The sequence below is a fragment of the Nanorana parkeri genome, unplaced genomic scaffold, assembly GCF_000935625.1.
Source record: "Nanorana parkeri isolate BGI_ZX_2015 unplaced genomic scaffold, ASM93562v1 scaffold18, whole genome shotgun sequence".
Lineage (NCBI taxonomy): Eukaryota > Metazoa > Chordata > Amphibia > Anura > Dicroglossidae > Nanorana > Nanorana parkeri.
In genome coordinates, this window is record NW_017306286.1 from 3,061,070 (window position 1) to 3,075,120 (window position 14,051).

Consider the following 14,051-nt stretch of genomic DNA (forward strand, 5'->3'; position numbering starts at 1 on the left):
GGGGGGGAGGAGTCCGGTGACGTCGATGTCCGTGACGTCACCGGATCTCCGACGGAAGACCCGGAAGCCGGCGGAGAGGTGAGTACAGATTAAATTAACGATCAACAGTGGATTCGGCACCCCTACTTAGAACGTGACCAGCGTACGTAGAGCCCGCTGACTCGAGTCAGAGCCCGCTGACTTTTTAAAAAAGTGACACCAGAGCAAGCTGACTCGAGTATAAGCCGAGGGGGGCACTTTTCACCCAAAAAAATGGGCTGAAAATCTCGGCTTATACTCGAGTATATACGGTACTGCATTTTATATAAACAATATGAATACTAGGTACAGCATTCTGTTAGTAGATCACATAATGACTTGCAGCCATCGGTAACATTTTGGACTCCATGATCTTCAAGCATCCAGAAATAAATAGGACATTAGTATGGTACAGCTGCACCTCCATCCTCCCCCCTTCCCCTCCCTCTCCCCCTCCCTCTCCCCCCTTACACACACACACCTTTCCAGAGTGGGGGCATGTTTGTTAAGCTTTGCAGAGGCTTTGACAGGTTGTATCTCTGATGCTTGGGTGCCGGAGGTGGTATCCCATGACTACAAACTGGAGTTTCGCTTTGTGCTTCCTCCTTGGTTTCTCACCTCCAACCTTCCTCTATCACCGTACAGAATAGCAGCTCTCCATCATGACCAGTTAGGTCTTGTGGATCAAGGTGTTGTTCCTTCCTGTGGCAGAATGTTTCCATGGGTTTTACGCCAATCTGTTTACTTATCATTGTGGGATACATAGATGACCTCCTATTGAAGGAACAGTCGGCACAGGCTCTGTCGGCCAACGTGGCTTTTACGCTCCGGTCTCAGATTCAGACTCTCTAGTTTAGGAGCTGTCCTGATTTCTGCTTTTGCATGAGAGACCTGGGTCTGATGACTGAAGTTTCACTCCAGGCCGATCTTTGCAACATAACATTCTGACATAATGAGACAAGTCAAAACTGTCTCTTGACAGGACCAATTCATTTTTCACCAGCTCCAGTTAGCCACTTTGGTGTATAAATGACCATTATGCAAGGAAAACTACCCAATTATCAAAGTCTTCATGACTTGAAGCCTTTGTATCTACATTAGATTTCTTTGTATAAAGTTTGTAGAATATGTGTACTTTTATTAGTCTTCTGCATTCTTAAGATAGAAATACATTTGTAAAAGTTTATTATATAAGGCTAAAATACGCAGCCTGTAGATAAGTATCACATGAGTGGCACATGAACAGCTAGTTTCCCAACTTAAAGGATTGCGCACCACTGAATGTTAATTGATGATGAATTAAGGTGGCATTAATTGATGATGAATGAAGGTGGCATTAATTGATGATGAATGAAGGTGGCATTAATTGATGATGAATGAAGGTGTTAAATGGAATGGTGTCAGAGCTGATCTAAGTCCTGTAACCTTATCCACAAGTTAAGATTTAAAGATTTTGCCTCACTTTAAATATTAACCCCTTCATGACTGAGCTTGTTTTTAGTTTCTGTTCGTAAATGACTGACACAGTCTTTGCCATTCTGCTTCAAAGCCTTCCCAACCTACCACCCTCTTTGTTGCACTCTTCTTCATTACTTATTGCTTACTGTATAATGTTTCCCACCACCCGAAGATGCAGTCACCATAGATAAAGTTATGCTTCCCAGGACTGTTCTAATGGATAATTCATCTCTGCATTCTTAGTGCAGTGCATTCCACTTTGTCCATAGACATTCTAAGACAGAAACCAGCAGACTGAGATCTTGATATGAGATTTCTCTGTATACAGCTTGCCCTCTTCATGTGAAACCTTAGTTGTTCACAGGAACTGTTCCTCTCTTATCACCTTGTCTTGCGTTACAAATCCAGGATTTTTCACACGCTGTACTCTTGCTGTAAAATACATTCGCTTTGGAAAGAAGTCATTCATCACATAACCAAGACTTTAAAAAGTCTCTCAAAACTGTTTTTTGTTTGTTTTTTGTGGTTAACATTCATAGTGTCTTAATGTATCTGCATATAGAACCACTACGATTACTTTCAGCTCCATGTACGACACATACATATGTGTGATATCTCACAAGTTCCCCTGACCTTTTGTTTCTTCCGTGTCTCTCTTAGGATATAGCTCTTAGCTGGGCCTTCTCTATTTCTAGATCTATAGTATCATGTAAATCCATTGTTATGGTTACAATGTATTGTATGTGTTCCGTTGTTGGCTATGTACTTAATGGGTCATTATGTGTAGAGTTAGATGAAAGAAACGCATTGTGGTACATTCAGTGTCCAAACTGGTTTAACCAGTCTGATGACATTTGGTCTAGCAAGCATAGAATAAGATCATTTGGGAATAAACATGGTGTATTTTAGTATATGTAAACCCTAACAATACATGTGTTACTCCCTTTTAGTTAAATGAACCATTGAAAGCACTTTGTTATAAGTGCAAAAAATATCTGTTGATCCTACCGAACATCCAGTGAGCTTTAAAATTCCTGCGCAAATCTCATTCTGTGCTATCAGCCCTTCCCAGTTTTCCTCTGTAATATTCAGAGCAGCTCCTCCCTATGTAATTAAGATGATAAAAGGAGGAGGTGTTTGTAGTCCAAATCAGGAGAGCAGCCTAGGGTGACCATGTTGTTCCTCCATAGATATAGTACAGAGAGTGAGCGTTGTCACCCCACAACGGGATTATGTTAATGGAAGTATCACTAGAAGAAAGTAAAGGTTAAAAACGGCTGAAGAAAGGACACTAATGCAGGCACCGCAAGTAATGATTTGTAAGCTGAGAAATGTTACATTTTTGTTCTTGAGCTTAGATACACTTTAAGTGACTATTAGCAGCAATTTTAAGCATATTTAATGGATGTATTATATCACAAAACATGGTATTAAAAACCCACTGCTATTATTTTCATTTAAATAGATGCACATACGCTAATGAGATGCAAGGCTGAACTACACCTTAGTTTTTGTAAAATAGTTTTGTTAGGATTACTCCATTCCTGGCTAATTCACCTTAACACAATTGTTTCTGCTTGCCAAAGCAATGTGAGGCCTCATTTTAGTTGCTGCCTCGGGCACATCTCTGCTCAAGCTCTGTCAAAGAGCATTTTGCTTTAGATTCTGGAAGTCTAGAGTGTCTATCTTACATTAGTCTGCATTAAATCAGTAATAAAGTAACATACAGCCTAGTTAGTAGCTCAAGTGGTTTGTGTTTCACTTGCTGCACAGCACATTTAGGCTTATTCTCCCTGCCCGCAGTGGTTAATGGCACACCAGTATTGTTATTGTGATGTGACTGCATGCCTATAAATAGACACATGACACTCGTACTGCAGGGAATCAGCATTGAATAAGCAGTGGCTGACGTGAGCCTCCGTACACTTAACCCGCTACTAAATCCAAATATTTACAGATATGGGAGGACAGCCTCTGATATCTACTTCCCTAGTAGGGCAGAGATAAAGGGGAAGAGCCATTCCTAAAAGAGCACAGCTTATCTCATCATCCTTGTTTATAGGATAAGTCGTAGCAGAATTGTAGTCAGGCACCTTGCTGAAAATATGGAAATAACATTTGTGCATAGAACCTGCAAATCATGCATTGCGTGGGAGAGCCAGTGGCAGGAATAGGAGGGGAGTTCTTGCTAACGGGGTTTTACAATCTTAGTCATTGCTGCAAAGGTTATCTTATTTTATTTTATTTTTACTTGTTCCATATTTTTATGACGGTTTTGCATTGCTTTAGTGGCAGCAATACCATCGCACACCTATAAATAAGCGGATATTGACCTGGAGAGTATGTTACATAGTCCGTTCTGGGCAGACTAATAGCCGTACATTAAAAAGAGAAGCACTGCAGTCACCGTGCTGCACTTAAAAATAGAAAGCACAACCCGCTTGTGCGTGAATCAATATGCGCCCTCGTGCACATATATTTTTACAAACTAAAAACAGAATCATGGTTATTAAACCTGTTCTACACAATGTTAAGAGTTTATACATTTAGCAGTTTACATGCATGTATCTGAAACACAATAAAGGACTAAAGATTTACTTACATGTTTTGTGTTTTCCTGAACAAAAGTGAATGTGCAGTAAGGATGCTCGTACTTGCCCCGGTCATTGCAAGCAGTTTGACAAATGTCGAAGGATACTGATAATTTCTAAGTTTCTGAAGCATTTAGCAAAATTAAGATTCTCTAGTCTGATAAAGGTGAACTCCAGGTAGATATAAAAGACGCAAATAATGCAGCTCTGTAATCATTATACAGGATTTATATGGCGCCAACAGTTTGCGCAGCTCTTTACAATATAAGGAAGACATTACAATCACAATACAATTCAAGACAAGATGGTAAGGAGGGCCCACAATCTAAAAGGATAATCATTAGTCTACTGCTTCTCCTTTCACTTTCCAGTCAGTGTGGGTGGGGTGGAGACCTCTAAATGAAAAGGCAATCGCAGCAGAGAAAGATCAGATCCCCTCCCCTGCAAGACAGCCTGCGATGTGCTGCAAAGCTGCTTATATCTTAGGACTAGATTTGCAAATTCAAATCTTTTGGCAACTAAAACAGCCCTTATATATGTATTTAATCTGTGCAATTCAGCTGTTTGCCTGGACTACAGCTTAAATAACCTTTAACTGGCCCTAAGGCTAATGTCACACATTCGTGTAACTTGACTGTATGCCTGCAGTTCAGCTTGAATATTCTTTAACTGGTCCTAGGGCAAATGTAGCACAATCCAAACACCAGTGTACATTTGCCCAGTGTTCCCGCTCAGAGCTTACCATTGGATTTAAACTGGATTTGCATGGTGACACTAGACTTGACTTGGGCTTGACCTCGGTTAGTCTAAAGATTTGACATCCCCTACATGTGTATGGTCCTATTTGTTTGTTCTGGTTGGTATCCACATTAAAAAAACAAAAACAAAGAGGATGTAGAAATAGAGATTTCCAGTTGTCGACTGTATTGTAAGTGTTCTGGAACATGATCCTCTTAATGATTTTGATGTGTAATGCTGTTTAGTACATTAGGGCTTACATTAGAGTAATTGCTGTAATTAAATCAAGTTTCTAGTAAGAGCTCAATATCCCCTAGATAGATTTAACCCCTGCATATAGTACTCTACATAGGATGAAGACCACTAATCCAGATATAATCATGCATAGGGGTCAGTACATGAAGATGCCAGAATTGTCTATGGACTTTTTAACTTTACTTGAAGACATTTTAGCATTCCTTTTTTAATCGAGCTTTTTACTTTTTCAAGAACCTTTGCCGTGTATTGTGCTGATGACTTCCAAACTACTTACAGTAATTGTTATGCTATTGCTAAGCACTGTTATTGAGCAATGCTGATAGACTTGGCTACCTCTTCTTGCCCTGGAGAACTGTCAGTGAACAATTTCAGCTCCTCCTAGGTATTTGTGCTAATCGAACGAAGGTACTTTCACCTAATCCCAAAACAAAGCCCTTGAGCGATGTGGTATATGTGTATTGTTTGTTTTTGTGGGTTTGCTTCCATTCTTGGCGTCATTCTGTGTTTATCATGGTGTTCTAAGGTTTTAACCCTATCTAAACGTCTAGGATAACGTGTTTCACATTGTGCAATAGTTTAGAGCTGAGTAAAGGCAAGAGTTGCTGTAGTTCTATAGAATAAATGCAAAATACTGCAGAAAATTGCTAGTAATAAAACCTGTAAATGAAAGTGATTCTTCTTTCACAGTTTAGCAGTCATTAGCAGAGTAATATTCACATGGCACATGGTAGCACCGTGGTTTCACAGTTCTTCATGGCAGAGGAAAGGCCCCTCTTTTTGCACAGTGTCCCCCATACCCCCTCACATGCATACACCTTACTGCAGGCCATGAAGTCACCATAATACACAGCCATGGATGGCAGAGCTGCTCATAGATACCTTTCCCACATAAATCCCAAGCTTTGTCATTTGATATGTTGTCATACATGTCCAAATGCAGTGTGCATACGGTGAAGTTGTCCCTTCACCCTCAGCTTGTCTTTTTTCCATGCAGCTCTGCCACTCACAATGCTCTATGTTAGGGTGATATTACAACAAGGCAATAAGGGTCTTTTTAGAAACTGGCCTGGGCTCCCCTGGAGCAAAACTGGTTCCTTAACAACTGATTTATAACATTGGGGGTCCCTGGTTCGAATGCCAGCCAGCTCACTATCTGCATGTTCTCTCTGTTCTCCGAGTACTCCGGTTTCCTCCCACACTCCAAAGACATGCTGGTAGGTTAATTGGCTCCTGTCTAAACTGGCCCTCCTATGTATGCATGCAAAATAGGGAGCTTAGATTATAAGTTCCTTAAGGGCAGGGACTGATGTGAATGTGTGGTATGTAAAGCTCTGCGTAAATTGTTGGCGCTATATAAAATATGCCTATAATAATAACCTAGGAAAATCCAACCTGGGCAATCCGTATAGTAATATGTCATGTCAAGGCTGTTTGACATGTTTCCCATATAGCTGTAAACCATTGCTTTAGCTTAATTGTGCACTCCTATGCCATACTAAAGTAGGTTTTATGTTAGGAATGATTTTGCCCAGTACATTGTCCGCATGTCTCAAGGTGTGTGTGTGTATATGTATGTGTGTGTATGTGTATATATATAGATATATATATATATATATATATAAGCTGTACATGTATGTATATACATGTATGTATGTATACACACACTCCAAATGTCCATTAAAAAAAAAAAACCTGTACTGAGAAAAATCTGGCTGCGCTTCTGAAAATGCTAGTTGCCTGGCTGTTTTTCATTAGCTTGAGTCGCTCACCCAAAACGGCATGCAGCGGAAGTAGTTTAAAAAAAAAAAAAAAGAAGGGGGGCTGGAGTTTTTCGCTCTAAAGTGCTAGTGTTCACAGTATATTGCCAATTTATGACAGATTTACCTGCCAAGCACTGCACCCCTCCCTCATAGGTGCTTCCATTGTTTTCTTCCGGGATTGATTGGCCATGCCAGTAACTGCTGCTCATGTGCACGGGAGTCACTTCATCTCGGCATGCCGGGTCTGTGCACTAAGCCATGCATGCGTGGTATAGAAAAATTAAATTTTTAGGGCAGAAGAGACTTACACAGTCCCTTCTGTCATAGAAAGCCTGTGATCGGCAGATTTCTTGCTCTGCTTGTTTATTCTTTTTCAAAGGCTCCGAAAGTATTGAGGACATTGGATCCTCATGACAGCCAGGGAACTAGAATTTTCAGAAGCAAGGAATTAGTAATGTAAGGCTACCTAATTCCTTAGTATGGGTTTCCTTAGTCATTACAATTATGTTACAAGTCTGCAAGTTGGATTTGTCCTGTTTATTCTGCTGGGTCTGTGCTATTTAACTAGTACCTTAGAGAAACACTAGACTCAGGAATTCAATCTTAAAAATGCATTCAAGTACCTTAACTATTAACAATATTGTATCTTATTTGTGTATCACTCATCTGTAGGTCCTCAAATCTTCTCTGAATTCATGCTGACACTATCCTTCCTTCTGGAGGGTGGCTACTTTTGTTCCCTATGGTCCCTGTGTGTGTTGTAAAGTAGCCACCGCTCCAAGTTCACTCCTGTAATGGACTACAATCTCACATTTAGTTTACTCATATGTATTGGGATTGTAGTCTATCACAGAGTGAGCATGGAGGGGTGGCTACTTTACAACACACACAGGGACCATAGGGAACAAAAGTAGCCACCCTCCAGAAGGAAGGACAGTGTCGGCACCAATTCAGAGATTATTTAGAGGATCTTTAGCTGAGTGATACACACATAAGATACAGTTTTGTTAATAGTTGAGGTACTGGAATGCATTTTTAAGATTTAACTCCTGAGTTTAGTGTCACTTTATGATTATAGTTGTGTTTGAAGGACTCTGATGCCCTCTACTGTTCAATGTCTAGTATTTTTTCTTTTTTCATTACATAAGTAGTATTTTGCAGAAAGCTCCTCCTTTCTGTATTACACATGTGACAGGATGATGACAAATTAACCTAGACACACACATATACTCAATTTGTCAGGGGATTAGTTTTTTTTTTTCTATTAATGTCTGCAGAAAGAAACTGCATGAAGTAGGGCACCATCTATGGGTGGTTACTGTGACTTTCTTGAAGTTAGACATTTTGATTTGCAAGTTATATATGTCAAATGTAACCGGTTTTAGACTTTTTTTTAATCATTTGAGTGAAAAGTATATTGACTGCAGAATACTTTCTGTTTTTCAGCTGTGTTACTGATTCGCCATCATATGATAACAGCAGCCGTAAGCAGCATTCACACAGTCGCCTCTCCTCACTGTCCCATACTGAAACAGACCAGCATGACTCTATCAATGAAGCTCGGGACGGCAGTCTGGACCGATGTAGCATGGATTTGGATTCCACAGAAGGCACTGAAAGCACACCTTCTGAAGCCAAATCAGTTGACTTCTCATTCATCGATGTAAGCTAAAACCCCAGTAATTCTCAATGTTGTTTACACTCCATCTATATAATGTAAAGATAACCACAACATCCCATGTTCTCTTTTTAAAAATACATTTTACTGATTTGTCCCAAAACTGTTTGCATTTCTCCACTGCTGCTTGTACCCCTGCAGATCAGCTGTTTGAGCAGAGCATCCATGTAACTCCAAGATTACCATCATGTGTTGTTGCCCCTTTTTTTTTTTTTATCACTCTCAGAAACATTTTGGAGACAAAGGGTTTTCCAAAGATGGTCTAATATGTCCAAAGAAAGCTGAGAGCTTGCATCTTTGGGGCTGCTCACTTGCAGTGGTTTATCAGTGGAGGCTCTGAGCTGGACACCCTACTTTTCTAGTAATTTCAGTAGATTTGTCTGTCTCTTCTGGGTCAATCTCTGATATGCAAATTCTGTGAAGCCATCTTGTTTGGACTTTAGTATACATGAATGTGTGTCTCAGCCCAACATACAAGGAGGACATGGAAAGGAAGCCAAAAAGTAATGTTTGATTTCTGGTTGATTTGCTTGGGGTAGCTCAGTGCATCAAACATTGAAAACGACTTTGTGCACAGGGAACAAAGTTTTATATCCATTCTGCTATAGACATTTCTTTATGACAGTCAATGGGCCCTGACTTTTCAGATGTATTTTCTCTGCTATATTCTGTTTCCAGTATTTTAAAATTTTACTGTAGACCAAAAAAGTTTGTTTTTTGTCTGTGCCACCATTGGAGAGATGTCCTAACAGGATTTAAGGGTGATCTGCCCAATAGAGAGACGGACAGACATAAAAGCTTGAAAGAGACTCTATCCATAATAAAGTAAAACTATTTTGCTGGAGTTGTGCTTGATCTCCAGTGCTACCAAAGAATTAGAACGATTTATACAATTGGTGCCTGTTTGGTTCATTATAGGATGGGAAAAATAAGGCTATATTCACATATATGCATTTCAGTGTTATGCATTGAAAGAAAAGATCCCGCTTGTTGTTTAAAGCATATAAAACCACCACACTGCAAGCTCCCACATTAAAAATCAGAGATGAAAATGTAACCCAGTCTAAGGCCTTGTTCACACCAAGCGCGGAGCAGTTGCAGACCGGATCAAAACTGCGTCCAATGTATACCAATGGTATTTTTTGCTCAAGTTCACATCGCAACGTGCAGTTCCAGGAAATGCCTGGAACGCACGGAAAGCCCATGTTAAACAAACAAAAACCATTTTTTTTTTAACAAAAATGGCCCGAAACGCATCAAAAACGCGACACAACCCACTGCACTGCGTGTGCAGAAACCTAGCGGATCTGCTCTGCATTTGGTGTGAACAAGGCCTAAAGGTCCGGTTTGTGATGTTCTCCTCAGCCAGTTGTTTTTGCTACATGTAGTTTAATTCATTGCAGCTAAATGAAAAAGGAAACCCTGTTGTGTCTTCCACAGCAAACCTCAGTCTTAGATTCAACAGCCCTGAAGAACAGAGTCCAGTTAAGTCGGAAGAGCCAGCGACGTGCGCCAACCCAGTTACAGCGCAGAAGTCGGTTGTTGCAATCAAGCAGCCAGCTAGCTGTGATTGAGGACACTGACAACCTTTGGATGTACACTGATTCTACAGGTAGTGAATTTGTATATAGTTCAACAGTATTTGTATGAACAATATAGACTGCACTACTACCTAAAGTGGTACTTAGAAAAAGAGCTTAGTACTCTATTAGCGCTGTTATACGTATACAGATAAAGGTAAATTGAGATATGGTATACACCGCCTCAAGATACTAATGTATATAAAAATTTATATGCAACTTTTCTCTGACTTTTTAACCCAGGGGGACCCTTCAAATAAGTTTCCGTGCTCGGGAAACCCCTGCTAATAACTATTGTTAAAGTGTTGTCTTTAGATTATTAGACTTCCAGGGCTGCTCCTTACTACTATATTAGTTTTAGTAGTAATAATGAAATGAAACAAGTAATAATGATGGACAGACAATAAGTATTGTAGTGCTCCCTCATATTGATGGTCTTAGTGAAGGGCCCTAGTACACTGGTGCCAGATGGGAAGAATGCGCCATACACGGGTGGTAAGTGGGAAGAATGCCACCGTTACAGATACCTGAAAAGATAATTGGTGTTACTGTAAGATAATCTGAGCAGCAGAAATTATTTAATGCTCAAGGAACCTCTAGCAACCTGGAGGAAGCCTGGTAAGAAAGGTTCCTCAATAATGTGGCATCGTTTCATTTCATTACAATTTTTTTTTCGGTCAACAATATACTTTTGTGACCGCTTAAATTGATACCAATGTAACATTATTGGCCTGTTGAAGTGTTTAGTAGGACTACTGACTATGATATACATTCTCATTTACATTAGTGGTATGGTATACATTTTCTCTTGTATTTTAGAAGAGAAGCCAGAAAAAAAGGAAGAGGTTGAAGAAGAGGAGGAAAAACCCCAGAGGTCCTCTGTTCATTCACCCCGAATGCCAATGTTCCCTGGAATGGACCATTCAACTCTGATGGTAAACAATGAGTTCCTGTGACTGATTAGTGTGACCTTGGTCATCTCTATTATAAATAGAATAGATAAGTATGTCCTATATAAGAATTGAGCAAGAACATATGGATTAGAATTGGTTGCATTATATTTTGGTGTGTGCTTCTTACGCCTGCAGCCTCTCTATCTTACAATGCCACCTGTAGGTAAGAGTTGGTACTGTGGCCAAGCCACTAAAATAATGATTCTTTGTGGGTGTCATATCGGAATAGTTAGATGTCATCAGCTACTGGATGATGGCCCTCACATCTTTTACTATCATTGTGTTTGTGAAGCACTGTTCACTGCTTTTTAAGCAAAGGAACCCATTAAATTGTTAGTATTACCAAAGTAAGAATATAGACTGCTTTTTAAAACAAAAATGTTTTTAGATTGGCTGTCTTGAGGCTTTCACAAGAAGTGGACTATACTACTGATGATGACCTAGCAGGAGACTGGTAGTGTCAAATGCTGAATAAATTCTTACATTTTATCGTAAACATGACTAGTGTAGTAAAGCTGAAACAATTCATTTGGCAATGCTTACATTATGAACTTAAATCTGTTTTCCCCAATGTGTGTGTTTTGCCTTGTATATTAATTGCTTTTTTTTCCATAGGCACAGCTTCGGAAAAGGCAAGATGCTGAAAGCAGTACCGAATCTTCACCCCAAGTTTCAAAGTCGCCAAAATCACCTCTACCACATGGAACACTGGGCGTCAAACTTCTGCCAACCTCCGCAGACAAGCAAGAAAAGTTAGTTGACTAATAGTCTGGTTTAGTACAGTCACAGTCTGTACCCAGATTACCTCTAATTGTATTGTGCTGACGTTATGGTATATGGATCATATATGTGTTACACTTAAAGCACATCTCCATTTCCTTTCTTCCCCAGCACCCCTGTCCTATAACTATTCCTTTTCTCTTTATACACACCTGTAAGTGTATCGAAAACCCAAGCAAAAATGTGATATATTACAGCTTACAGATTTTTAAATGTGGTTGCTGTTACTTTTTTTAGGTTTTATATTCCTTTATTTATACCAGGCAATGTAGCCAGTAAGTCTGTTATTGTTCAGCTTCCATTAACAGACCAAGCTGTCCAGCAAAAGTGGCACACAGAGGGTTGAGGCAAACCGGTGCTTTCATTGGTCAGATTTTATTTATTTATGTAAAATCATTGTTTCAGAAGAAAAAAATGAAACTGTTACTGTAACTTCTTAAAACATGTTAGCTGAAGTTTGGATTTAATTTAAGTCCATCTAAATTTTCTAGTGTACTTACCCTAACCGTAGCATGACAGTGCTACTGTTCAAGGGTGGCTCTGACAGCCCCTTGACTTCCCTAAGAGAGGAAGTGTGTTACTGGCTGAATCACCCGGTGAATAATAAAGGAATAAAAAGCCTAAAAAAAGAAAACCATTGTAATTACCACATTTAAGACTTGGTAAGATGGATTTAAATATGCTTTAAAGTGTATGTAAACCATAAACTAGTGAACTTGTCTTATTTTCTGCCTTTTGGAATGGTAAATATACTATTTATACCTGTTTGATCAATACAAAAAAATACCTGCCAAAAATCAACTTGAACTTATTAGATCCTTTGCTCTTTGCCTCTGCTGCACTGACATCTCAGTAAGTGTCATCAGCCCTCCTGTTCACCTCTGTGGACTACTATATCCTGTAATGAGTGGAGGTTAGCAGGAGGAACCAGTGAGAGCTGCAGGGGACCCAGATCAACACTTGAAATGTTAGTTTCCCTGTGTACTTTACATGAATGTTTCTCAGGGTTGGAGTGGCATTCTGCCCCAAACACAGCAGGAAAGGTGAGTGTGTACACTCCTGTTTAATGGGTATTGCTGGATTTTAAAAATGTAGTATAGGGACAGGGCTGCATGAACCTTTATATATGAAAATGGCTCTCTGAGCAATGACATAATAACAATAATAGAGATATGAGTAAAGTTTTGTAGACCACTTAATGTATGTGTACGTCTGCACAGCTCCCTCACAGCAGTGCTAGACTAGAGAAATACTTGTCTGCACACCTGAAATGGCAGACCACATTTCATGAATGTGCCTAAATCGCATGCATTTCACAAAACATCAACCCATTTTCCTGGTGCATGTTGTAGGCTCAACTACATGCAAAGTGTTTTCGATGTCTTGATTTCCTTCTTGATAAGATTTTGTGGATATATTCCTTTGAAAGTTTATTATTGGGTTTTGTGTTTAATGTGGGCTGTATGTATTTCTATTTTTAGCATTTTCTTTTAGCAGTTTGTTTTGCTTCTTTGTTTCAGATCTGCAGGAGAATCTCCCCAGTGGTTAAAAGAGCTGAAATCAAAGAAGAGACAGAGCCAATATGAAAACCACAGTTAACAGGTATATTGGTTTATAATGAGTGTACATGATCATTTAGCTGAGTATCAGCTTTTGCTGCTGCTCTTTTAAAGGCAGTAAACGCTTTATACACATCTATGTACAGGTGTTATATAGGCCACAGAGGGCCTGACGTCTGAGTGTTTATATTAAGATCTGATACTATTTCCCCACAACCACCAATTAAATTCAGACTTTCAAGACCAGTTTGAATGGAATAGTGGCTGAGGGTGCACACACCTATAACGCTCCAAGCTTTCATTGGCAATGAGTGCACAAGAGCTGCATTGAGCTGACTTGCTTAATTAAGCCATGATTAAGCTTTGTCTGCCTCCCTTATTAAAATAAATTACGTTTGCAAAAGTTGCCTGCATCAACTCTGCAGTGACCATTTACCTCTGTTGCCCAAGAGGTATGTGTGTTTCTTGTTGATTTGGAAAGTTGTAATATTGCAGCACACCATCGGTTCATAGCAGCCCAGGGTCAAATCCCTGTAACTGTTGATGTGGTAGGGGTCATTGCTGGATTAAATTCAGAACTTTCAGGCTGGCGTACATGTCAACTCCAGACAACATTTTTCTTTTTTTTTGTTGGTTTTTGATAGTTGGTAAAAGTCAGAATTTCTGTAAATTGGTTTT

General features: G+C 39.6%; 1 protein-coding gene across 2 annotated transcripts in view; it reads left to right on the forward strand.

The window, feature by feature from the left end:
• Positions 1-14,051, forward strand: part of KIAA1671 (KIAA1671 ortholog) — a 59,132-nt gene that overhangs the window by 43,724 nt on the left and 1,357 nt on the right. For both annotated transcript variants that reach the window (XM_018560801.1, XM_018560792.1), the window contains exons 3-7: positions 8,270-8,486; positions 9,942-10,113; positions 10,901-11,016; positions 11,650-11,786; positions 13,335-13,416. In XM_018560801.1, coding sequence (XP_018416303.1) covers positions 8,270-8,486; positions 9,942-10,113; positions 10,901-11,016; positions 11,650-11,786; positions 13,335-13,413 — 721 coding nt within the window. In that variant the 3' untranslated portion in view covers positions 13,414-13,416. The remainder of the gene's footprint in view (positions 1-8,269; positions 8,487-9,941; positions 10,114-10,900; positions 11,017-11,649; positions 11,787-13,334; positions 13,417-14,051) is intronic.